Source organism: Zeus faber, assembly GCF_960531495.2.
Source record: "Zeus faber genome assembly, chromosome: 16".
Taxonomy (NCBI): Eukaryota; Metazoa; Chordata; class Actinopteri; order Zeiformes; family Zeidae; genus Zeus; species Zeus faber.
In genome coordinates this window covers 13714867-13742279 of record NC_137202.1, presented here as the reverse complement: position 1 = coordinate 13742279, position 27413 = coordinate 13714867, and the positions used below count along the sequence as shown (strand labels likewise).

General features: G+C 45.1%; 2 protein-coding genes across 2 annotated transcripts; both read right to left on the bottom strand.

The window, feature by feature from the left end:
• Window positions 1-1763: 1763 nt before the first annotated feature.
• Window positions 1764-6652, bottom strand: znf365 (zinc finger protein 365; the record flags this gene model as incomplete). The annotated part of the gene is made up of 5 exons (XM_080016382.1): window positions 1764-1980; window positions 2304-2353; window positions 4874-5045; window positions 5405-5699; window positions 6220-6652. The coding sequence occupies 5 exons, from the start codon at window positions 6650-6652 to the stop codon at window positions 1764-1766; spliced, it is 1167 nt and encodes a 388-aa protein (XP_079872508.1).
• Window positions 6653-14410: 7758 nt separating this feature from the next.
• sult6b1 (sulfotransferase family, cytosolic, 6b, member 1) lies at window positions 14411-26600 on the bottom strand (the record flags this gene model as incomplete). Its single annotated transcript, XM_080016381.1, has 7 exons — window positions 14411-14538; window positions 17394-17550; window positions 17782-17876; window positions 21698-21824; window positions 22088-22177; window positions 22426-22538; window positions 26393-26600. The coding sequence occupies 7 exons, from the start codon at window positions 26598-26600 to the stop codon at window positions 14411-14413; spliced, it is 918 nt and encodes a 305-aa protein (XP_079872507.1).
• Window positions 26601-27413: the final 813 nt, after the last annotated feature.

The following is a 27413-nucleotide window of genomic DNA, read 5'->3' as shown; positions in this document are numbered from 1 at the left end:
GTCAGTGTGTGTGTGTGTGTGTGTGTGTGTGTGTGTTTGCTGCCTCCTCGCTCGCTCTTCTTTCTAATACTGTTTGATACTTTTCTGATAGCGCTAAAATAGGCGATTGACACCTTTCCCATTGCCAAGAGAAATGCTGCTTTTTCTGGTGCGTCACGTTCGACTTCATGAACACGTCGGAAGGGGGGCGTGTCATGGTTCCAGTTTGATTGGGAACAAAACAGTATAGGAGACAGCAACTTAAACAAACAATGACATCAAACTAAAAATCTAAAACAAAAAACAAAAAAAAAAAAGTTTTGAGCCGTTCAAAATAATCGGATCGTTCATGAACGAGTGGAAGCAGTGTGGGGTATCCATGCTGCCAGTGCGCACCCACGGACCCGTCCTTCGGCGGCGGGGAAAGGCGACCGGCTTGGGCTGATGGAGTGGCTCGGAGTCCGGCAGGGATTCTCCGCTGTGCTCCACTGTGCGATTCCCCACACACATTCCATGGTCCCCCATGCAGAAAAAAAAGTCAATAACTTCTGATTTTGGATTCTAAATGGGATATGAAATGATGGAATGATACACGGATATTCCTGTCTCTTCACGCGCCAGCGTCAACAACTTCAACACGCGTCGCGTCGCGCAGGAAAAGGGGCACAAAATGAGCAGGTCAACCCGGGTGTCGTGTTCACATCAGAGCTGATATGAGGCGGAGCCGATTAAAACCCGGGTCGATTGCAGGGTCATTTGACCCGGGACCGAGACCCGGGTTTTTCCTTTCCCACTGATGACGAATGCTAGCGGGTGTTACCGGGTTTTCGGCGCAGTGGGGAAGGGGGTATGACAGTGAGTTGACACACACACCACTGCAGTGCCCACATAGGCCCGCCTCCCCTCACTCAGTCGCTGTCTTCACTGATCTCATTAGCTCCGGTTAGCTCATTATATATGGCAAGTGCAGAGCCTCCGCGACCGGTTCTCGAAAGAAAACAGCAGGAGTGCTGCTTGGAAATACTTTGCATTTGAGGCAAAAAGTAAACATCTCAGTTTTAACACGTTTTTGTTTTTTGTTTTTCCCCCGGCGCCCCCCGCCATGTGCGCACAGCGGAATGCAGATCACGGGCGCCCCGATGCGCACCGTGCCCCCGTGCTCTGCGCCCCGCTGTGCGTCCCCGTGCCGCTCCGTTTCCTTATGGAACAAAACAAAACACTGTGCGTCGCGGGAGCACTTCCTCACTCACTCTCTGACACCGCCCCCCCACCACTAATAGGTACTATCAATAAATGACATTGAGTTTGGATTTCACAATTATTATGATTTTTTTATGTAAAGCAAAGCCACTGGCAACTCCTCTCGCTGTAGCGTTCGTGCGTCTTTCACCGCCCAGTCCTGATGGAGTTCATATGGAGTGTTCTGCTGACGGCGCTCTGGGACATGTTCTCCGGTGCTCTAACGTCTTTTGTCCTCACGTCTTTTTTAGTCTACCTCCTGCTTTACACAAGTACGCGTCAAAGCCCCGCGTATGCGCCAGACAGTTTGTTCTCATAATAAGTCACATTAATTATCGCTCTTTAGTTGTTAAAGCAGAGGCGTTTTTAGGAATCAGACCCTGGGACTGTCTGTTCTACAGTTGGAAGTCCTGCTCAGCTGGATTCAGCTTATTTTGAATCCGGGAAATTGTGAAGCTGTTCCTTCACTGACTACTGGTTAACTTTCTTTTTTTTTTTTCGTTTTTTTAAAGTCAAGATTCTGGCATCGAGTTTGGGAGTTACTTCTACACCTCGTAACCGGCGGACCTGCGGCGCTGCTGGTTCCAGATGCCGTCTCGGTGTTCGGGTCGGCAGAAGAGCCTGGACGACTGGGCCAGACGCTCCCGGTGCTCCCGCTCCCTATCCCGGGACGACTCCGAAAACACCGGGCAGCCTCCTAACTGGCTGGAGGAGTGGCTCCCGTTGTCATGGAGGCCGGAGGACAGCTGACCTCCCGCCGATCTGGAAGGAAGTAAATGGGAACAATGCTCGTCTGAATTCGTCTGCAAATGTTCATAACTTTGGTTTACTTGTTTGGAGACCTAAATATTTTATTCCAGTTTTTTTTTAAATTTTTGTTTTAATTCTTCCCCCTCCACCTTCTTGTTTGAATATTTGTCTTTTATCTATGTTAGCACCGGCACCAAGGGAAATTCCTTGTGCATTTTGCACTTGGGGATTAAAAATGCTGATTTCTGATTCTCAAGATGATGATGGTGCCAGCCAATTAGAATGTCTGAAAAATGTAAGAATTGATATTCTGTCTTGTGTGAATGCTGACTTGCCTGCTTTTGGACATCCGGTGGGGTCTCTTGTCAGTGAGCTGTTGATGAAACTGTGGAGACACAGAAAAGGTTGTGTTACAGTATATAGATGTGTATTTTGCACAAATACCAATACTGGTGATTGGTCTGAAACTGCACTCGCTAATACCTGCTTGAAATACTCGCACAAAATGAGAACTAGACCCATTTACTGGTTCTAAGGTTTAGGTCTAGGGTTTAAGGGTTTACTGCATACTGCACTGTATTGCTGCTCTGTTCGGTGTTACTGTATTGCTGTGTGGTACTGTTGTATACTGTACTGTATATCTCCATACACACTTTATTAACATGCACTTTACTGCACATATCTGTATATACAAATAGCCTATCCCATATACATAACTCTATTCCCTTTATTTTGTACCCCCACTCTGTATTATCTTTTTGAGTCTTATTTTATTTTTTATCTTATTTATATAATTTTATTCACAAACTGCGTTATGTTTTAGGAATCAGTTAGTTTAAGGTAGTTGCTAGGTAGGAATAAGGTTCGCTATTATGTTCAGAGTAGTAACTATTGTGCATAATCTCCGGGTGCGTTGCAAAGACATTTCACTGCATATATGTATGAACGTATGTATATGTATGTAACGAATAAACCTCTTGAATGTTGAATTTTCTACTGACTTAACATTGAAGTAGTTGCCTCTAAAGCCTGATTCACAGCAAATCCCTCTATGCATCCAGTCATCCCCCTTGTAGCCACTAGATGAACTGCGTCTGGGTTTCACATCACCAACTACACTATGTCTGAAAAATTGGGAGAGCTTGTTTTTTTTTTTCCCCTGTACAACAGCAAGTAGCTCAGCTGGACATTCACCATGTCCCATGAATGAGAGTTTAAAACTTCCTTTATATAGTGTTTGCACTCTTCCAGTTTGTTCTTGTCGTTTGTCAGAGTCCGTGTGAATCACACTTAAAAATTAGCTTGGTCACAACTTTCACACACAAAAAAAAAAAGTATATATATATATATATATATATATATATATATATATGAAACTGAGCTGTATAGTACTTTATTGATCCCTGGGGATCAAAGGGGAAATTCAGACAGACAGACAGACACTGCATTCCAAAGTATTACGCACATCGGATTTAAGTGTCCCAAACATTAATTTTTTGTTTTTCAACTAAGCTCATGGATGGTATTGTGTCCCAGGGCTCTTTGGATCACTGAAATCAATCTCAGACACCTGTGATAACTAGTTTGCCAGGTGAGCCCAATCAAAGGAAAACTACTTGAGAAGGACGTTCCACATTATTAAGCAGGCCACAGGTTTCAAGCAATATGGGAAAGAAAAAGGATCTCTCTGCTGTCGAAAAGCTTCAAATAGTACAATACCTTGGACAAAGTATGAAAACATTAGATATTTCATGAAAACTTAAGCGTGATCATGGCACTGTGAAGAGATTTGTGGCTGATTCAGAGCGCAGACGGGTTTGTGCAGATAAGGTCATAATGAGGAAGGTTTCTGCCAAACTAATTCATGGGATTAAGAGAGCAGCTGCTAAAATTGCTTTACAAAGCAGCAAACAGGTATTTGAAGCTGCTGATGCCTCTGGAGTCCCACCAACCTCAAGGTGTAGGATCCTCCAGAGGCTTGCAGTTGTGCATAAACCTACTATTGGGCCACCCCCTAACCAATGCTCACAAGCAGAAACGGTTGCAGTGGGCCCAGAAATACATGAAGACTCATTTTCAAACAGTCTTGTTTACTGATGAGTGCAGTGCAACCCTGGATGGTCCAGATGGATGGAGTAGTGGATGGTTGGTGGATGGCCACCATGTCCCAACAAAGCTGCGACGTCAGCAAGGAGGTGGCGGAGCCATGTTTTGGGCCGGAATCATGGGGAGAGAGCTGGTAGGGCCCTTTAGGGTCCCTGAAGGTGTGAAAATGACCTCGGCAAAGTATAGAGTTTGTGACTGACCACTTTCTTCCATGGTACAAAAAGAAGACGTGCCTTCCGTAGCAAAATCATCTTCATGCCTGACAATGCACCATCTCATGCTGCAAAGAATACCTCTGTGTCATTGGCGGCTATGGGCATAAAAGGAGAGAAACTCATGGTGTGGCCCCCATCCTCAACCTTATTGAGAACCTTTGGAGCATCCTCAAGCAAAAGATCTATGAGGGTGGGAGGCAGTTTGCATCAAAACAGCAGCTCTGGGAGGCTATTCTGACGTCCTGCAAAGAAATTCAAGCAGAAACTCTCCAAAAACTCACAAATTCAATGGATGCAAGAATTGTGAAGGTGATATCAATTGATATCAACCATTTTCGGTTCTTTACAACCCATAAAATGTTTTGAAACTCTGTTGTGCATAATAATCCGGAACAGTGCATTTTGAGTTTTATATTTTTGAAAAAAATACTGTTATCATTGGGAGGTTTGTTCAATAACATTCGAATTATACCCTAACAGTTGATGACTTAAATTATAATGACTGTCATTTGCATCGACTATTTAGGAAAATCAGAGAAAAATATCATTTCCATAATAATTTGGAACGCGGTGTACAGACAGACCTGGTAGTGGCTGCACTGCGGTGGGCTGGCGTTTTCCTGGTAGTACTCCACCAGTCTCTCTGCCAGAGCAATGCGTCTCAGCAGGTTCTCGATGAAACACTGGATTCGAACCTTCCCACACGTCTCCTGGTGGGCAACGGCCTCCAGGAACTTCTGGATGGTGATCACTTCCCTGGGTAAACCCAAAACGTTTCAGTACAAGGTCGGACAGGAGGCGTTTGCAGAATAACAGAAACTTGACTTGATAAACTAGCCAAGATCCACATGGAATGAAGCAGCAAACTAATGAGAGAAGATTGTTGCAATCTAACGGTGCTGTTATTTATTCACTTTTGACTTATGTGTGCAGAGGGTAAGAGACGGATCCTGAGAGGCGACTCGAGAGGATTTAGGGACCTCAGGAAGGAAATGGGCCATTCTCATCAACATACACTGTTATTCAGTCCACTAAATGAGCCTGCTCTGCTTGCCCATAAAATGTGTCTACCTTTTCCTGAGGGCCTCCATGACCTTCGGCCCCAACAGGCTCACCTCTCCCGTTGCTCCAGCTCGTTTTCCGAGGTGTTGAGCTGCTCCCTCAGGGTGGCAATCACCATGACGGCCACATCCACCTGCCGGCTCAGCGAGCGCTCGCGCTCCGCCACCTCCCGCCGCTCCTGCGCCAGGTGCTGCGAGTGGGCGCGCTCGCACAGCAACTGGGTGTCGGTCTGCGCCAGCTCGGTGCTGACGCGGGCCAGGCGCCGCTGCATGGTGCTGTCGGCCACGCGCAGCAGGCTGGCGAGGCGCTGCCGCACCGCCGTCTCCAGCCCAAAGTACTGGCACTGATCTGAGAGGAAGGGTGAAAAGTGAGAAAAAAACAGATCTCGCTTTTGTTTTGTGGCCTAGGATAGTGAAAACAGGGTCCATAAAAAGCTGAAGACGACAAAGAAAGTATTATTTTTCTCAAAAATGGTAAAAAAAAAAAGTAAGACTATTGAAATAGGCATAATAATCGAGGATCATAATCATAAAACTGTAAAATGATTAAAATTTGGCAACTAACAGCTAATGCAACTTGGCAACCACTTCTAAAAGTCATTGTCGGGTCCTGGATAGTTCCTGCAGCAATGCAGGTGGTAATGGTGGTAAAATGCAAGATGACTGAAAGCTGAAACACGAGCTGGGGGAGTGGGCCCTCAACACACCGTCAGTATCTGTGCAGGCTCCGTGGTCCAGCGGAGGCCCATGAGCAGCACAAGGGGCGGGGAGATGATGATGGTTGAGGAGGCGGAGCTGACACGGGTCCGACTTTCTGAACAAATTTTCCTCCTTTCCCTCGGCCTCTCCCTCCTGCTCTTCGTACCCGCCCGCCTCTCCCGCGTCCTTCTCTTCCTTATTGTCCTGCGTGCCCACGCCCACGCTCTGCGTCCTCCTCCTGTGGGAGCCGTGGACGAAGCCGCCGTCCCTGGTGTCGCTGAGGGAGCGGACGTGGAGGGCCCGCCCAGTGTTCTGCTGCCCCCTGTGGGGCGGGAGGCTCATCTCCTGCCAGACCAGGGCCTTGCCGGGGTCCGGGTGCTTTCCGGTGATGCTGAAGCTCCGGGAGAGCGGGTCGGGGGTGCGGTAGGAGTGGCGGTGCTCGAGGTGGGCGCGGAGGGAGGCCAGGGTTCGGAAGCGCTCCTGGTCGCCGCAGCGGGGGCAGCGGAACGGGAGGTCGGAGGAAGGCGAGGGGGCGGCACAGGCCTGGCCGCTCCTCTTCAGAAGGAATGACTCGGAAGCTCGAGAAAACAACTTCTGCTGCATCGCTACGGGTCATCTGGTGGAGCGAAGAAACTGGAGGAGAGGGAGGAGAATTAAGGATGCATGCAAAAATATGGCAAATATATGATTCACTGTATCATCATACATGGCGACACTATTAGTACAGTGATGTATTGCAATGACTTTACTGTAGTAAGTTGAGATGTCTTCAAAGGTATTGATCAATATACATTAAGAAACAATAGGACATTTACATTTAGTCATTTAGCAGACGCTTTTATCCAAAGCGACTTACAAGGGAGAATGACATTCAAGCTACATTGCGACAGAGAAGCTACATTGCGACAGAGAATAGGACAACAGACATAATACTGTACTTACAATTCTACTGTCCTACAATACAGTATCAAATTCTATAATACAACCAAGCAGATGGGGGATCAAAAGCAAAATAAATAGCTTTACAATGTTTATCATCAATAAAATAGACATTAACATGGTTATTTTAAGAATGAAGGAGTAATAGTTTCTTTTTTTATAAATTACAACCACATTTTCTCACAACTCTAAATAGAAGACCACATAATGGTATTGAAAAAGAGAGAACTGCCCTAGTTCAGTGAAAAATATTATACATAATAATAATAATAATAATAATAATAAAAATAGTAATAATAACAACAAGAACAACAATAATAATGGATACAATTTGATAGGTTACGTTTCCATGAAATACGAAAAGTGTTGGCGTATTTCTGTGACTGATTACAATTTCACCGGTTCTTTTTTTCCCAACACATTCCTGGAACATGAACGCATCACTCATTTGAGAAGTCGGGTGGACTCGACTCGACGTGGTGATAAGTTTCTGTGGATTAATGTTTTTTCGTCTATTTTCATGAATATGGTTAAGTAATGGGAACCAAAGAGATAAAATATCAATCTAACAGGTCCACAGACATCTACCAGGTAAGAAGGTACATAAACACACACACACACACACGCCTAGTTTGTAATCTGTAACCACGACAGATGGATGGAGTCTACACCACGCACCGGACACCACTCGAACGGACATTCTGAACCATAATGTGCACATTAGTACACAGTGTGATGACGTCACAAAGCGTCTTACTCTGAATCTCATCTCGCTACATTAGTTTTCCACTGTTGGCGTGTCGGTGACTCACGACCATCTGGCTACTTTGGGTCAGATTTTGTCGGTTTTCACTTATTTCTGCTCTGTATGCGGATCGGTTTTTGGATGAAACTTGAACCATGAGACGTTTGCAACGTCCCGGGTCTAACGACACCTCAACCATGTTCGTAGCTTCTGCAGCTGTTCTGTTCCAGATAGTTTTAGCCCGAAAAATTCAGCGGAAAATAACAATAGGGGATAATAATAATAATAATAATAATAATAATAATAATAAAGAAGAGGAATAGGGCCACATGAAAAAATGTGAATGTGTGCAATGTGAAGAAAATATTCAAGCTCAGATATTCTATTCAGATATTACTTTTTTCCTCTGAATTCATTCTCACCTGAAATCTGATTATATTTGTTCACATGGCAATAGTTTTTCATGTGGATAATACTCTTCAGTTTAATAACAATAATAATAATAATAATATAGCTGCAGGCAGCAATACACAGGGTCCAGTTTATTTGTTTTAGGTACGTATTCGTTTTACTAATTACTTCTTTATTGTCTTAGACTTTTGGCTATTTTTCGGTATCTGGGACAATAGCGAAAACAAACTTTGTAATTACTTTGCATATGACGTCATAAAGCGTCTCACTGTAAATCTCATGACATTTCACTGCATATATATATGACAGTATTTATATGTATGTGGCAAATAAACCTCTTGAATCCTGATCTCGCTCATTTTGTTTACTCACAGTTTAACGGCACATCAGTCAAGCAGGACCAGCTGAATACTTGGGGCCACATTTGGTCGGTTTTTCACCAACGTCTGCGCCGTATGTGGATCGATCGGGATGGAACTTAAAACCGCGAGACGCTTGTGACACATCGGTTTGAACGAGACATCCCCGTGATCGTAGCTCCTGCCGTCCTTCTGTTTCAGAGAGTTTGAGAATTTTGCCCACAACAATATCAACATCAGCCCCGCAGGCTGGACTCCTAATAATAATAATAATAATAATAATAATAATAATAATTTCAGAATTCATTTTTCATCTAATCATCTGATATTGCTCGTATGTTTTTTCTTTATCCCGTTAGCTGAGAGATTATATTAAGGTATGTATTTACACATACGTACCGATTCATTACTAACAGTAACTCAATAAGTGCAAACGCATGACACCGCGCTCACCATGTTAGAAATAGAGCCACAGCAGATTGCCGCCCAGCAGGTGACTGAATATTCAGGGACGGAGGCACCGAAGCACATCGCGTACGATCATCTTGGCGAGCTCAGCGGGCACACACCCCCGGAATGACGGCGCCAACAGCACTCACCCGGCGGAGCCTCTGCCGCTAACGTCCGGCGAGGCCATGACGTCGGGGACGCGGGCGGACCTGCGCGTCCTCCATTGTCGGAAGATGCTCGGCTCGGCGCGAGCGACGCGAGGCTCGTCGACGATTCGTTCGCACCGAATGACTCTTTTAGAAACGACCCGGGAGCCACTCCGGCAACACAAGGCAATTCGTTATTTTCGTTCGAGGGCGAGAGAACGTTCGACCCGCGAACAGACAATAATTACCAAGCACCAAATGAATGTAATAAATAACTTGGATATTATTCATGTTCGATGTCACCTATTTACAATTTTTTTTTTGTATTTTTTTTTACAAATTTGAGGACCACGCTTTTCATTCTCAAGATTCAAGATTCAAGATTTTTTATTCGTCACATACATATACACACTTTCATACATATATGCAGTGAAATGTAATGCAACGCACCCGGTGACAGCACACAATATGTCCTAGGAAAAAAATAAAAATAAAAAAAAAGATTTCTAATAGACCGACTAACTGACTCCTAAAACGTAATACAGTAAGTTGAATACTTATAGAATAAAATAAAAAATATATAGAATAAAATACAATAAAAATAAAATGAAATAAAATGGGATAGATAGAGGGAATATGCCTACGTATGTACAGATATGTGCATTAAAGTGGCATGTGAATTACCGCCCCATTCAACCATTTTGGCAGAAATGGCAAATTGGCAGAATGCGTTTCCTTTTTCTTTTTGTTGCAAGAATTCCGTATCCATCCGACCTGACCCGACTTCCAGCTCATCGTTCAACCCTCATTTGACGACGAATCGGAAAATCGAACCTTTTTTGACATTTTTATTTATTTTTTTTAACTGAGTGAGTCGTCGGAAACCAAATCTGAAAAAAAGAGTCGGACCCCCGGCGTACGTCCAGTGGTGCCTTCGTTTTATGACCGCTGGAGGGACTAGCGGGGCGGGGCTGACCATTTGGACCAATCATATCGCGCCAACGGAGGCAAACCCCTCTGTATCGCACCACGGGAGAAACAAATCTAACTTACCCGAGAAGAAACGGCCGGTCATGTTCTACTGTATTCTAAATTCCACTTTCTTATAGTATACCACGCGTGTTCTGTTCTTTTACATTCTGTACTATCCTCTTACATTCGGGCATATTCTACTATATCCATTTATTTATATTCTGCGACCAGCCCCGTGACGATCGCCCGCTCCTTTTCAGTGGGACTTCTGCAGGAGCGGCGCTCCAACCCAAATAGTCAGAAAGGTATTTCGCACTTTGCAACCGAAGAGCACCTTGAAGGCCTCCCAAACATATCGGCGATGACCCGCTGCGACGGCGCAACAGGTCCACTTGTGTGTGGATGGGAAAACAATACGCGGCAGAAAGGCTCGTCCCCGCATCCAACGTATCCGACGTGGTCCGACTGGAGACCTCTCTCCCGTGGCCCCTCTCCCCCGAGGGCCATGACCCCAGTTTGGGAGCCAATGGGGTTTGCGCGTCACCTACCTCAGGCCCCTAGTTCTTTGAGCCGTCGCCCCCGCTGGTCGGAGGATGTGTTTTATTTTTCCGGGTCAAAGTTCACAAAATATAATTACATGAAAACTATATATTAGAAATATAATTATACACGTATGAATACTATATACTGTAATGTGTAACACATACTAAAACACATGAATATTAGTTATTACAGTAGTTTATCTTTATTCCTTTTCATCTAATTCATATTTATGAGTGAATAATAGTTCTCAAAATATAATAATTATTTATACACACACACACACACACACACACACACACACACACACACACACACACACACACACACACACACACACACACACATATATATATATATATATATATATATATATATATATATATATATATATATATATATATATATTGATACTGTATATATATATATATATATTGATACTGTATATATAAATAATTAAAATAATTATTGAGGCAAAAATACAACTACCCATGTATTCCAAATTACAAATTCTAGTGTAGCTGCAGGCGGTGATTATAGAGTTCCAAAGAAAAAAACAAAACATTCACAACACAGTAGGTCGGCTAATGGCTCCAAGCTTACGCACACAGCAATGTCAAGTGTCTCTTGACTTCTGGCATGAAGAAATCGCAGTCATCTTGATGTTCAAACTCAAACAAAAAATTCCCCATCAATTCCTGACATTCTTCATTGTGTGCTTCAAGCGGTTGTTCTTCTATTTCCTTTTGTTGTTTTGATCCCAGCATCAGATGGTGTTTGGGCGTTACCACCGGCAGAGGTGCGGCAGTGTGACTGGATGTTACCACAGGCAGAGGTGCGGCAGTGTGGCTGGATGTTACCATAGGCAGAGATTCGGCAGTGTGGCTGGATGTTACCATAGGCAGAGATTCGGCAGTGTGGCTGGATGTTACCATAGGCAGAGATTCGGCAGTGTGGCTGGATGTTACCACAGGCAGAGGTGCAGCAGTGTGAGATGGTGTTTGGGCGTTACCACCGGCAGAGGTGCGGCAGTGTGACTGGATGTTACCACAGGTAGAGGTGCGGCAGTGTGGCTGGATATTACCACAGGCAGAGATTCGGCAGTGTGGCTGGATGTTACAACAGGCATAGGTGCTGCAGTGTGGCTGGATGGTACCACAGGCAGAGACGTGGCAGTGTGGCTGGATGGTACCACAGGCAGAGACTTGGCAGTGTGGCTGGATGTTACCACAGGCAGAGATTCGGCAGTGTGGCTGGATGTTACCACAGGCAGAGGTGCGGCAGTGTGACTGGATGTTACCACAGGCAGAGGCGCGGCAGTGTGGCTGGATGTTACCACAGGCAGAGGTGCTGCCCCATTGCAGAATTGCAAATGCCTGCATATATCATCCTTCCTTATTATTGTGACATGACACCCAGGACAATGGATATTAATGTCTGTCCTGCAGCCTTGGTGGCACGTGCAAATTCTCATGTCTCCAGAAAGAAAGACCATTTTAAAATACACTGGATGTATACAGTGCATTACACATTTACTAAATGATTTGGATTGTTTCTCAGAGACCCATGGGTGTTTTTTTACACCATACTGCTAAGAAAATTTGACATTTGTATGATGTTTTACAACTTGAATATATTATATCCTATCATACCATATTCTACCAGTCTATGCTACATTTTCTATCATTTTCTACCCTATTCTATTATGTAGCTGTAACAGATCATCCTAACCACACATGACATATTTTATACATATCATATTTGACCTTATAGAAAAGTTTAGTTTGTGTATTTTGGAATTATGTTTATGTAACAAAATATTCATAATTATAACAGAATATAATTACATTTTTGAGGCATACAGGTTCTCCTCACTTAACGACCTACCTGTTTAACGACCGTTGGGACTTACGACTTACGACGACGAGTTCTCTGCCCAGTCTGTAATACCGCTGCATGCACGGCGTCAAGCATCTCAACACGCATCACCCTTTATACACTATATACACTCTATATACAATATACACTGTATACACTATATATACTATATACACTGTATACACTGTAAACATCAGCGTTCTCAGTGTCGTTCCTGTAGTCTGTCAGTATTGACTACACTAGCGTTCGTAATGGCCACGCCCCCTTACCGTGAAATAACGCAGGTCCTTGCTTATCGACCGATTCGCTTCACGACCTGTTCCAAGGAAAGGAACTCTATCGTTAAGTGAGGAGTACCTGTACATGGCAAATCAGGGGATAACATTTGTTTTAAAAAGATAAAGGAAATAAAACAGTATATGACCCACCTTTGTGTCTATGATTAACAGAAAGACGGAAAGAGACACACACACACACACACACACACACACACACACACACACACACACACACACACACACACACACACACACACACACACACACACACACACGAACACCGTCTAAGCACACACACACACCACACACGCTGCACAAAGCAGGTGTGTTGTGCACACACGAGAGGACAGTCAGGGGGTCCATCAGAGCTCAGAGGAGACAGGAGAGTGACAAAGTCAGTGTCTTGAAGCCTGTTGGAGAAATTCTCCTGTGTGGTCAATGAGGTTCACCTGTGCTACAGGAATACAAAACTGAGAGTATTAAAGATATTGATTCTGCAGAATAAAGAGAAAGATACACTGCTGCATCAAAGCAGTGTCCGGATCAGTCTGCCCCTCCTACTGATGAAGAGGGCTTTATACCGAAGAGATGTTGTGTGCCGTTGGTCAGGTGTCACCCCCCAACCATCTGATGTTACCCTCAAACAGTGATTAAAAAGTCAAACTCTGGTCACAGACACAATCCTCCTACGCGATAAAACAAACACACAACACTCTTTTAACCCCCCCTTGTGGTTATCCTTATCTCCACACAAGGTTGGTTGAGGATGGAATGTGATCTGGTTCTTAAATACTATAATTGTCATTTTTAAGAAAGAACAGTCTCTTCACATAAATCTGGGAGGCTCCTTAAAAACCCAGAGGCAATGTTTTAAAACCACGTAACATATACAGTAAAAGGCTATTGTCCTAGATAAAACAGGTAAAACATTCAACATCACACATTCAACATTCAACATCATTCAAATAGTTGATCATGGGCATTTTTCTCTCACAGGCCAACGTCTAACTTGTGTGTGTGTGTGTGTGTTGGGTCAGCAGGGACAGCGAGCTGATGGCTCGCTCTGTAAAAACCGGTAAGCTGATCCAGTGATTCTCTGCACAATTTGATACAGGAAGACCGGCCTCTCTCTCTCTCTCTCTCTCTCACACACACACACACACACACACACACACACACACACACACACACACACACACACACACACAGTCACCAGGGGCCAAAAATGAGATACTTACTGTACCTATGGATGTCAAACACTGGTAAACCAAACAAAACCAAACAAAACCAAACACTGTATGTTTGTTTTTTAAATCGTTTGTGTGCATGAGTGAGTGTGTTTGTGTACATTTGGAAAAAACAATGGAATACAAAGCAGTTACAAAGCAGAAAAAAAACAAAACTGTTTAATTCCTCAACATGATAATCTGCAGTCATACAGTCTATGTATGTATGTATCTATCCTTCCTACTTCCACCCCCCTCCATCCCTCCCTCCTCTTTTCCTTCCCTCCGTCCCACCTTCCTTCCATCCATCATTCCTTCAACGTTTTCTTCTCTCTGTCCCGTCCTTCCTTTTTTCCTTCCTCCTCGCTCCCTCCCTCCCTTCCTCCTTCCTTCTTTCCTTTCCCCCACCCTCTCCCTCTACTGACAGTGGAGCTGGTAGTTGAGCTTGGCCCCTATCCTGGTTCCCTCAAGGCGTTTGCTGAAGGCCTCGTCCATGATCCGGCTCTGCTCTGGAGTGAAGTGGGTTTTCCAGTCCCCGACTTCACCTGCACAGGAAGAGGAACACACCAGTTCATCTGTTTGTTCTAAGTCTGCTCTGCCTGAGTACATCGTATAAATCATCATAGAAGTCCACCTTTGTGTCTTTATCCTTCATCTGTCCTGTATTTGCACTACATGCAGAGGTAGTTATAACAAGCTGGACCTCACCTTGGTTCAGTGCTGTGGAATTTACTGCAGAAAGTACTCCTGTGGTAAATTCTTCCAAACTTCGCTGCAAGACTGATCAAAACTTTTCTTGTGACTTTGGCTGATTTTGTTATCGCTTCCCGCCAGGTTGCCACGCAGATTGACTTTTAGTTTGGGCCAGGGCTCTTTATGGCCAGTGTAATACTGTAAGTGTTCCATCCATATCATCTTCATGTTTGGGGTAATTAGTACAATTCCATCGATTTTTGTCTAGATCCACTAAACAGCTGGCTGAAAGGCACCCCAGACCCTGACATGTCTATCACCATTTTGGGGTGTTACATCTCCTTGATGTCTTCAACTTTTCCAGTTTCTTAAAGTTTCTTTATGACAGTGTGGTAGATCTGCCTGCCACACGCCATCTGAGTGGCGTTTTCGGGGCTCTCCGGTTCAGAGACACAGACAATGGAGTAGAAACACACAAGTTTATTGTAGCGAGTGGGCTAGGTGGAACAAGCCCCGGAGATGATCATGCAGATCAGCATGATCAGCCACACTGATCCTGGGCCCAGTTACCTAGACCCAGGACAGGTGTGGCTGCTCAAACCACACCATCCCCACACCACAGACAGCTTTAACTCCACACCTTGAAAATCAGACTTGTTGGGTTGTTGCTCGCTGACTATAGCTTTGCTCGATCAACCATGAATTAATGTGTGTTAACGTACATTTAGCCATTTCCAAACCAAATAAACATAGAACCAAACAACAACATGTACACGGAAAAACAAACATCAGACGACAACAGCTATTGAAACGGCGGGACCCCCATGCCAACCCACACCCCGCGCAAGAGCGAGGCCCGCCCCATCACGGCTGACCAGACACCCCACCCGGCCGCAAGCCCCGAGTGCCCATCCACGTAGCCGAGTGTGCTCAGCACAGGGCCCTCAGACGTACGAGTCCTCCAAGCAAGTTGAATCACTCACACCCCTCCTGCCCCGCGGACCCTGGTCTGGTGAGTGTTGTTCGGAGTAAGATTTGTGTGCTAGGGTATGTGTTCTAGGATAATTTGGGTGGAATTGGAATTAAATTGGAATTTTGGGACGGACGAGAACATGGGGCAGGAACATGACGGGCAAGATGGCAGCCGACCGCCACATCCCCACCCACATAGCTCACACCCCACCGGTCCCGCAAACCCTAGGCCTATTGTGCTGTGTATGTACTGAGTTCTGAGTTTAAGCACTGGGAGAGATAGGCCAAGAGCAACCAGATCAACTCTGGGGCGCAGCAGGCCGGGGAGCGGCCACGCTGACCACCCCCCCCAGACCCAGCACGCCCAGCTCCCGCACCCGGATGCACCCAACCCACAGTGACCAGCCATGGGCACAGAGTGGCCTGCCATGCGGTTCCACAATGCCGGGCAGCTCCATGCCCCCATCAGACCTCTGCGCAGCCCCCGGTCGCCACGCACGCGGACCACAGAACAGAGGTTGACAGACAGCCCCCCACCCACAGCCCGTCCCCCAAGCGATGAGCGCCATGCGCACTGAGAGCACCAGAAGACGGGTACCCAGGCAACCCGGTGTGACGACAGGAAGAGAAGGAGACCACATGGGGAGCCCTGTTCCGAGCACACACAGAAGGACACGCAAGCCCCACCACCCCTGCCACCAATTCTTTGTTAAATCTCAACCCTAAAACACCTGGTTCGGCTTACCAAAACCCAGTTAAATTGATTCGGATTGTGGTGGCAAATTATAGATATAGCCTTAGAAAATGTAGATTATAGTGATTGCCTTACAAATTATTAAAGATCATAGATATTTTCTCAAAATAGTCAGCTATTTTGCCATCATTAATAAAACCTCCCCTCCTGTTGTATTCTCCTCAAAGTTAAAGTACGCATTGCCACTTTAAGTTACTGCGAATGGAAAAGTACTGAGCCCTGTCCTGTGTCCTGTAGTAAGTATGTATTGTATATGTATAGTATGTCTACCTGACATAAAGATTATCCACATTCCAACACACAGCCTGCTGTTATATCTTTCTCCTGATAATGGTTTATGCCCCTCTCACATAGTTTATGGCACCCTCACAAGGCCATCTCAGTGGGAGTAGGGGACTGACCCAGCTGTTGCGAGAGGAACGATCTGTATAAAGGTGCTGGAAATATCCCAGAATCGCTGAGACACCTTGCTGCACTCCTTTGTGTGTACTGTGTCTCTGTTGGCTGCAACCATCTAAAATAAACTTAGACTAAGGCAAGAAGTTGTTGTGTATTCAATACTTTATTGACTTGTCTCACACTTGGGTACACTAGTAGAAATCCAGAAGCGTGCTGTGGATTTTCCACAAGAAGATGAACCAGTGGTGGAATTTAACTAACACATGGAATGGTTGGGATTCCTCAATGAGAGATTTGGGAACCAAACCAATGTTCTCATAATATAGTCCTGTTGAAACAATGTGCATAACTGCAGAGTCAACATTTAAAACACTGCATGCTTTTTCAAGGTTAAACATGGCTACCAAACCACGCCCTGATATACAGGGACAAAGTCATGGTAAAAAAGGACAAGGGTTATTTTACCCAGGAGTTATCAGGGTGGTGTGTCTCAAATGGTACGTGTAGAGGTGAGGCGACATTTAGAGCCTCCGTAGTTTTATGGACATGAGGGGACAACCACAAACACATAAACAAACTCACCCTTTCTGAAGACGACATTCCCCATGACCCCATGGGACTGCTGTGAGTTCTGCTTCATGGCGCTGAAGGTGCTCTCCTCAGAGATCTTCTGTATCTCAGCGTTTGTCCGGTCTAACCCAAAGAACCTGCAGATTTGATGTACACCCTGGCTCAGGTCCTGAGAGCCAAAGAAGAAGGGATCAGTGTCTGAGTTCAGCACTTAATCGTAGATTTCTAACAATTAAATAAACAGTTTGTAATTGGTATTAACAAGCTCAAAAGAAACCATTAAACTAACATGACACAGTGGGACCCTACAGATTTGCAATTCTGTGTGTCTGTGTACTGGATAGTGGATTTGTGGGAAACGATGTGGTTGTGCCTTGAGGGACCATTAAGCCTGAAGGACCTGTTTGATTTCTTCATAGGTGACGATCATCACATTGGGATCGGCCATCCTCTTCTCCCAGGCCAAGGCATGGTCAAAGTACGACCCCCATGGAACTATACACAGACAGACAGACAGTTAGAAATACAGAAATACATACAGGCAGAGCAGAAATATAAAAATCAAGGTATTTTCAGGATCCTGCCCTCTGTTTGTTTTATGTTATTCTGGCCCTTGTTATCTGTCTCTCTGTAGCTCCCTCTGTCCCTCTCTAGCTCCCTCTGTCTGTCTCTGGCTCCACATCCCTGCCACCGCATCTGTCCGCACTCAGCAATCTCGCCACCTGTCTTCACCTTCCTCATCACTCCTCTCGTATTAAACCCGTTCACCGTTCAGCATCTTGCCACCTGGCCTTTGGAAACAGTCCCAAGTATTAGACATCGAGGATGTGACGTGTGGTTGAGGTTTGAATTTCCGGATATGCTGGCCCAGTTTTTTTACTTACTATCTGACTAAACGACACTGACTTTGGATTACGGACATTGGGGCTCAATAGTTATAGGAGTTGGTACTGTGGGGAACAGTTTGTAGGGATATCGACCGACGGCCTGTATAGGTTCGGAACGGACCTATACTGTGTGTGTGCGTGTGTGCGTGTTTGTGTGTGTGTGTGTGTGTGTGTGTGTGTGTGTGTCTGGCTCTAATAAGATCAAGGCTGGACTATGGGAGTGTGGTGTGTATACATCAGCAGCAAAATCTGAGCCTGTGGGGCTGGATGTAATACAGGCTCAGGCTTTGAGAGTGTATTTAGGGGCAGTGAGAACATTGCCAGTGTGCGCACTTCAAGTTCAGGCAGGAGAAATGCCACTGTGTCTTCGTTGGAAACCGCTGCTTATAAACTACTGGATAAATCTGAGGGGGCATGGAGATTATCATCCAACCAAAACAGTGTTACAGGCCAGCTGGAAAGTAAGTTTTGGCTGAAAAGGAAATGCAGCAGGAAGAGACCTTGGAATGTATGAAAAGGACTTTTGTGCAACGGTAATATGGCCTATAATCCCTGTGTGGATGCTAGAATCTCTGGTGGTAGATTTGGAATTACTTCAAAACAAGGCAAGAAATAAAAGTGCAGATCTGGTGAGTGACTTTTATGGGTATGAGGAATCTACGTATAAAGACTATCTGCAGGTTGGATCAAAGGATCCAATAACAGGAAACACAGGTTTTGCAGCTGTAGAAGTGAGATGGGCAGACGGACCTGAAGTGTATATATTGTTGAGCTGTATGCCATCATGATGGCTTTAGGATGGGTTGAACAAAACAAATCAGTCTTAAAGTGTAGTAACTCAGTCTCTGCCCTGTACAGTCTCATGGCAGGTACGTCCAATAATCAGCAGGATTTACTTTACGAAATAATATCAATACACGCAAGAATAAGAAAACGAGGTGCGGAGGTCATATTAATTTGGGTTCCTGCTCATAGAGGTATTCTGGGTAATGAAAGAGTGGCAAACTAGCCAAGTAAGCTGTTAAAAAAGAAAACGTAGACATCTCCGCCTGTTTCCCTGGACCCTGGTTTTCTGCCTTATTCCCTGGAACCTGGTTCCCTGCTGTTTGGTTTTCCTTTGGACTGTTTTCCTGGTTTTGACTCCTGCCTATATGCAATAAACCTTTGAGCCTTGCACCTACTACTGAGCCTCCGTTGTGTCTTGTATTTGGGTTCACTCTAGACAGCACCCCTGACAGAATAATCTGACCAGCCATAAACCCGACGGACCTGGATTTTGTAGCTCTCAGGCGGTTCCTCATCAGGGACCAGCAAGAAGATTCACTGGCTAGCCATTGGCCTGCTAGCCACCGTCCTGCTAGCCACCAGTCTGCTAGCAGTAAGCCTGCTAGTTGCCAGCATGCTTCCCAGTCTGAAAATTCCCATGCTACCCTTGGCCAAGCCCCCGGTCCTGAGCACGCAAGCACGGTACTCGACTGCCCTGTCCCTGCCCCTGGGGATCCCCTGCAGTCCCCCTTCCGGGGCTCGCGCCTCACCCTTTTCTTTAGGGACCCTCAAGACCCCCAGGAGACAGCGCAGCCCCAAAGATCCCCGAGGCTGCCGCCTTCTCTGCTGTCTGGTGCTCCCCAGTCTCCGCTCTCTAGCACTTCTGAGTTTCGCTGCACATCGCTGTCGGCGCCCAGGGGGTCTGGTTCGGCAGGCACAACCTGGAGCTGCAGCGGCTGGAGGCCTCGGCAAACTTCCTCTGGACTGAGGTGGGCAAACTTACTACGCTCATGCGACAGCTGACGTCCTCCGCTACCTGGGGTTGCCAGCAACCAGCTGTAGAGACGGCTCCACCACCGGCTGCAACCATCCCTGTCTGGCAACCTAACCTCCCTTTTTCTTGGAGCCTGCTTCTACGGTCTCCCTGGTTCCTGTTCCAGAGCCGTCAGCACCTCCTACCAAGGCTTAGTACGTTCCTGAGTCATTGGCCAATCCTGCTGAGGCTCACCTTGTTCCGGTTCCTGACCTATCAGCCTCTCCTGCCGAGTCACAGCACGTTTCTGAGTCATTGGGCATTTCTGCTGAGGCTCCCCCTGTTCCTGTTCCAGAGCCGTCAGCGTCCCCGGCCGAGGCTCAGCACATTCCTGAGTTGTTGGCCGATCCTGCAGAGGCTCACTCTGTTCCCATTCCCGAGCCGTCAGCCTCCCCTGCCGAGGCTCAGCCAGTTTCTGTTCCCAAGCTGACTTCTGCCTCTGAGGTCTATTTCTCGGCCCCCCTCCAACATGGCCCCCGTCTACGAGGTTGTCCTCAGGAGCAGCTCTGCTCCTCTGCCCCGAGGTTGGGCCGACCAACGTCGGGCCATTTTTTTTTTACTCAATTTCCGTATATAAAAAAAAACCACTGTACGTAACGGGGACAATCTAAGCATCACTCTCTAACCTGTTAGAGAGGTTAGTGCCCCCACCCCCCTCCCCCGGCCGTACTTGCCACCGGGCCTAACAACTTGTCTGGGGAAACCCTGAAATCTGCACAAGAATAAAAGCGAACAGCCACGAGACCTGTGCATGTTCTCTTGCGTGAAGACAGAGAAGCAGAGTCCAGCTTTAAGCTACAGTTCTGACTGAACAGAGAGACTCCCTGAAGTCTGAAGTCTTTTTCTTTTTTTTCTTTTTTTTAACAGCTAATATACAAAGGTTCACAGTTCAAGAATCCCACCTTTCCTTCGTTTTACAGATAAGCCTCTCCAACGGGCAGTTGAGCAGTTTATAGACTGAATACGATGAGTGACTGAATGTATTGTATCTACTCCGACACCCAATAAAGAAACATTTTAGCTAAATTGCCCAAACCGCTTTGATCATCTTTCAACCTGGTTATGATTTCAAGACATGCAAGTAATCTACATGTATCAGAAAACCATGTTTTGCAACAAACCAAGGTTCATGACGAAGAGTTTGTATGAAATCCACCTCTTTTATTCTCAAAATGAAAGTGAGTTTGAAGTTCGCCTGCTCGATCTGACAGCTATACTGTTCAGTTCCAGTTTATTATCGGACTCGAGACCTTCACTTTCAAAGTGAAACGTTTCTTTCTGAGCATTTTCTGCAGTTCTGCTCCTGAGAAATGCAAATGGTCTGGGCTCAAATTTGGAGCAGTTTTATGCTCAACTATAATTCTACGCTATGTTTTAAAATAGTCAGGTTTCAATAGAGAATAATTGCACTCTAAATGCCTGCGGAAATAATGTTGAGTGGTGGAAAATAAAATAAATAATAATAATAATAATAATAATAAAAATTATAAATATTTGCAAACAGCAACCACTAAAGAAACTAAATCGAAATTCAGAATTGAAATGATCTTAGTTGTTTCTTTGGGACCTCAACAACTGTGGGCATTTTTGAAAAACAGATGTGATGGGTGACCTCGAGCCACCGCTGGTACCGTCTCCCGCCATGAAGTCGGAGAAGAAGTTGTCCCAGGACGTCCCGGACGGGAAAACAGGGTTGTTGTTGAAGAAATGGTAGAAAGACACCAAGGTATCTTTCGGGTTCCTGAAGATTACTAGTATCTGGTTACAGTCAGACAGCACGCACAAGCGCACACGCGCACAGACACACACACACACACACACACGCACACACACACACACACGCACACACACACAAACAAACACACACACGTACACACACATGCATAATATTGTGTGACACTAAAATGGTGAGACTGTTAAACTGGTCATGAATCATCATCGATTATAAACATTGCCCAATATAGCCCAATATAACTGATGGAAAACCATGTGGATATTTCAAAATTCTCGCTGATCCCGACCTTGGTTTTTCTGGTGTCGAAGGAAGGTGGAATATTATCGGGATGCAGGTGTGTCCCCAAAAACCTGGGAGAGGGAGACTCGTTTACCACCTGGGACATACAAACACAACAATGCTGTTTATCCCAGAGGTGACGTTTCATATTTTTGACTGCAACGTACAAGAAATGATCGAAAGGTCTTTTCAATATATGCTATCAAAAGAAAACCTGTCTTCACAATCACTGATAATGATTGATAGAATATACCAAATATCATTTTATTTTCGCATTATTTAAGCGTTTTTTCTTTCACCTTTGAAGGGTGACTGTCCCCTCCAAGCACTCACACACATTAGTACCTGTAAGAGCTCTGGTCCAAAGAACTCTATCAGAGGAGGCATTCTGGATTCCAGCTCCATTCCTTTAGGTCTAGCCAGGGCCTTCCTAATGATGCCTACCATCCAGTTAAAACCTGCACACAGAAAAAAAAAGTCCAGAGTCCAGAGAAAAAAATTACAACTTAATAAAATGAACAGCAATGAGAAACATGATGTTAAAACAAATTACCGCATGCATAGTGTAGCTGTGCAAACAGGCTTTTACGTAAAACAGATCCGACACACACACGCACGCACGCACGCACGCACGCACGCACGCACGCACACACACACACACACACTCTTTTTTGTGAATGTTTATACATATCAACACTTTACTGACCACAACAAGCTGCGCTGGCTTATCAAAGTCACAGCTGCTTCTTACTTTTTGAGCTTCAGTGCATTCTTGCCGGGAAAGGCGGCCCCACCAACAATGGAAACGGCGTATAGAGGAGCACATGCATAATGCAAATATATGGAATATCTGTTTCCTATTCAGAGCCAGATACAAAACATATCAAATCTGGGATTTTCTAACCGAAGAATCTTAATCGCAAGGCCTCACTCTGATTCTGGAAATCTCGCTGTGCTGTATACATGACAATTTGTGCGATCGGAGTATCAACTGTCTATGTCGCCAAGCCAACTGTGATACCATTGCAGTGTATATGTAAGCGGATGTACAACTGAGCATTCAAAAGTGATTAGGTTGCTGATCTCTCATCTCCACACTGACAAATCGGGGCAAAGCCTCGAATCACCATGTCCAAAAGACAACATGTCACATTTCCTGCAGCAGGCTGATGCACAGCAGGCATGTGCACAGCATCTATTGAGTAGCACATTCCTTTCCATCAGTCTGTCACGTATTTAATCTACGGTGATGGCCATGAAAATACAGTGTCCAATCACAAAGCTCATGGTAATGACATTTGAACTGTCGTTTGAAACTTGTGCAGGTGACAAGTAGTTAATTTTTACGATAATATAAGGTTTTATTATTTGGCTAATTCCATCAAATCTATTCATAGTGATTATTCCATATTAGATCCATTCTTCTTGCGTAGAATATCTCTTTAGCTTTGTTTCAATTGTTGGTTTTTAGTAAAGGAACAACTACATTATTTCTTCATCTACATTCCTAACAATGAAGATGAGATAATATGACGACGGATAATACCTTATCTCATCTATGTAAGCATCGCTGCCACATTAGTAAGCATCCCTGCCAACGCTTCCTTAGCCCTTGAATGGTGTCAGACACAGGGAGTGACGGAGAGTCAATTACCATCACTCATCCGTTGCTTAAGCTCCATCAAACACAGCTGTGGGAGCAGCTCTTCACATGCAAGACAAGACAATCATCTGTTAAAAGGCAGCGTGCTACTGAGCTCCTCCACACTGACAGATATACAGTAATGTATAATATATAGATCACATAATAGATTCCACAAGGTTTAAACACAGTGAACATTCCAGTACAATGCTTGTGTACCCTGGGCATGGTAGCCAGTTTTAATGAGCTACCTTTAAACTCTAAGCATTGTGTCAAATAACCAAATGTGAAAAAAAAAACAAAAAAACTGACACCCATCAAGTGACTGGTAGTCCGCATAAATTGGCATAAATTGGGTGCAGAGCTATTTACATTTGACGGTGTAAGTGCCCGCTTGTCTTCTTAATCATAACTTTGTAGAAATCCAGGAATAGACCGGCTCGTCCAACTTGGACCGCAGACGTGATGGTACAGCGAAAGTCAGTTTGGCAGACAGGGAATTGATGACAAACCGTTTTCCAAGATTTTACAGCCTTACAGTTAGTGCCGCCAAGAGAAACTGGACAATAAAGCTCTTCCACTTCCACAACCTCCAGGAATTACATTCTAGCACGACTTCAAAGGGTTGAGTTTCTCCCTCCCTTTCTTACGCACCGACACCAATCGGACGACAGCTACAGCCGGCACAGGTACCCCCCGCCAGGTGAAGGTATATTCACCACAAAAGCAGAACTTGAAGAGTTTAAAAACCACCTTTTAAAGTGAACAAAAAGACAGTGTTTTGTGCTGGTCCCCTGCGCAAACTCTCCAGCGGTTCGCCAACAGTGGGCAGAGCGCTCCCCTGCCGTGACAGGTCGGGACACAGTGTCACCTGGTCTGCTGCGTTGCGGCCGCTTGGAAGGAACACAGCAGCTGTTTGGGGACTTGTTCGCTGGTTCTATCTACTGTCCACCTCGCGCGTCTCTCCTGAAATGCCGGAGCCGGTTCCTTCTGAAGTGCGCAAAGAAGTAAATCCAACAGCAGCTCTGGGTCTCTGGTACAACGCAGGCTCATATAAAGCACGCTGAAAGTGACTGTGCTCTTTAAAAAAAAAACAGATTTCTACGTAGTTTCATCCCGTGTTGCGATTGGAAAAGGCTCATGTGGGTGCGAGCAGTTAAAAAATGCGCGAGGCATCTCGTGCAAAAATGGCTGACGTGGCGTGAAACAAATGACTTGCTTCGCCCTGACGCATAGTTCCACTTCTGGAGAGGCTGCCTCTGCGGGCTCGGTGACGTAGAGACCTACGGTGTACCTACGGCGTAGATTTGATGCAGAACTAAAAAGCAGCTATTAGGCCCCAGAGCGTGCACGCACCCCAAAATTCCTTACGGGTGCATGCCACCCTCTCAAGCACACTGCATACCTCACCACCCAAACTCCACCCAATCAGCCAAACCACCACCTCACCTCACCACATCCGTTATATTGGCCAGGTGCATTTACATATACAGTGGTACCTCGACTTACGACTGTAATTCGTTCCATAAGAACGGTCGTATGTTAAAACAGTCGTATGTCTAAGCAATTTTTCCCATATACACCACGCTCATATTTTTCTATGATTTCCTTCTTAGTTTCAGTGGGAATCATTGCCTTTTTCTTCTTCCCATCATCCTTCTTCTTAGGACTCATCACGAAGGGTGAAAATAAACAAAATACACAGCACAAACACAGTAAATATGAAAAAAATATGGATAAGCCACGAACTGCGTGCACACATGATGTAGGTCGCCCGCTCACTGACTGCTGACTGACTGCTGACTGACTGACTGCTGACTGACTGGACGCCGACGCGCCAACTGCAAATTTCCACGGTCGTATCTTGGAGCAGTCGGTCACAAGTCGATACAGGTTTTTGCAACTATTGCTACTCGTATCTTGGATTAGCTGTAAGTAGATGCAGTCGTAAGTCGAGGTACCACTGTACTAGGAATTTGTTCTGGTGAGGTATGGTATGTTTCTCCTTTTTTTTTTTAACCATACAAATTCATAATATGTATATTTTTCCCATACTTTATTATATATAAAAATGTTTTATATATATATATATATATGAAAATGTATTTATTTATTTTTCCTGTTCTTGGCCCCTATAGATGATTAGCACGCTAGATGGTTGCCTATACAGCCTATGCTCAGGGACGGCCCTGAAACCAACTATTGATTTAGTAACATACTCCCCAAATATGAATCTCACCCACTCGCTATATAGTCAAATACAGTGAGGTTCACAGAGCCCTACTTGCTACATTATAAGTTGAACATTGATAATAAACAACTCTGAACTCAATCCGTACACACTGAAATCTTTTATATTCACTACTTACATGATAATATCATGATAACCACAGTTTAAAGTTCTCTGTTGCCACATAGTAAAATCTATAAACTGCTCCCACTTGCTAAGCAGTCAAATCCATATAGTTCACTGTATTAGTACATAGTAAAATGTATATTGTTCACTAGTCCCTTACTGCTACATAGTAAAACATGGAGAAAACAATAATTCACCACCTATTTTACCACCTCATTATATCGTAAAAATCCAATCATGTGACCTTGTATTATAAATTAAATTATAAATTAAATATAAGTTGTCAGTTAGAGTCCCAGTGAAGCACCACCCACCACATTTTGGATAAGCCACCAGCATGATGTCCTCCTGCCTCGCCTCAAAGCTTCCCAGGGACCTGAGGTGGTCCTCGGGGCAGAGCAGCGTGGGGTACAGCACCCCGCCGTAGCTGTACAGCTTCTTCTGGTCCTCCATGTCCCGGGCGAGCTGCATGGTGGACTGCAGCTTGGCCACAAAGCCTGAAACGCCCGGCGTGCCACTCATCACGATGTGGGAGCCAGAAAAGTGAGCTGGCTCTGATAAATCCAACGGACTGACTGGAGAGAGAGAGAGAGAGAGAGAGAGAGAGAGAGAGAGAGAGAGAGAGAGAGAGAGAGAGAGAGAGAGGGAGAGAGGGAGGGAGAGAGAGAGAGAGAGAGAGAGTGTGTGTGCGTGCGTGTGTGTGTGTGTGTGTGTGTGCCTACAGTAGCAGTAGGAGGAGACATCAGGCTACTCCTAAAATCATGCATACGCCCATCTACAAACACACATGCGAACAGCTACACAACACACGTGCTTTGTGCAGTATGCGCGTGTGTGTGTGTGTGTGTGTGTGTGTGTGTGTGTGCGCGTGCGTGCGTGTGTGTGTGTGTGTGTGTATGAATGGTGACAGATACACGAGATGGGGGGTACCTACTGACCTTATGCAGTCTTTCTTTCTCTCTCTCTCTCTCCCTTCTTTCTTTCTCGTCATAGAGATTATATTGCTTTTGCAAAAAAATGACCTGTAATCATACAATGTGTTTGTCGATGGGTGTATGCATTCATGTAGGGGGAGCCTGATGTCTCCTCCTACTACTACTGCTACTACTGTATCCACACACACACACACACACACACACACACACACACACACACACACTGCACAAACCACTTGTGTTGTGTAGTTGTTCGCCTATGTGCACTCTCTCTCCCTCTCTCTCTCTCTCTCTCTCTCTCAGTCTCTCTCTCTCTTTCTTTCTTTCTTTCTAGTCATAGAGATTATATTGCTTTTGCATAATAATGACCTCTGTAATCATGTTTTATTCTTGTGATTGT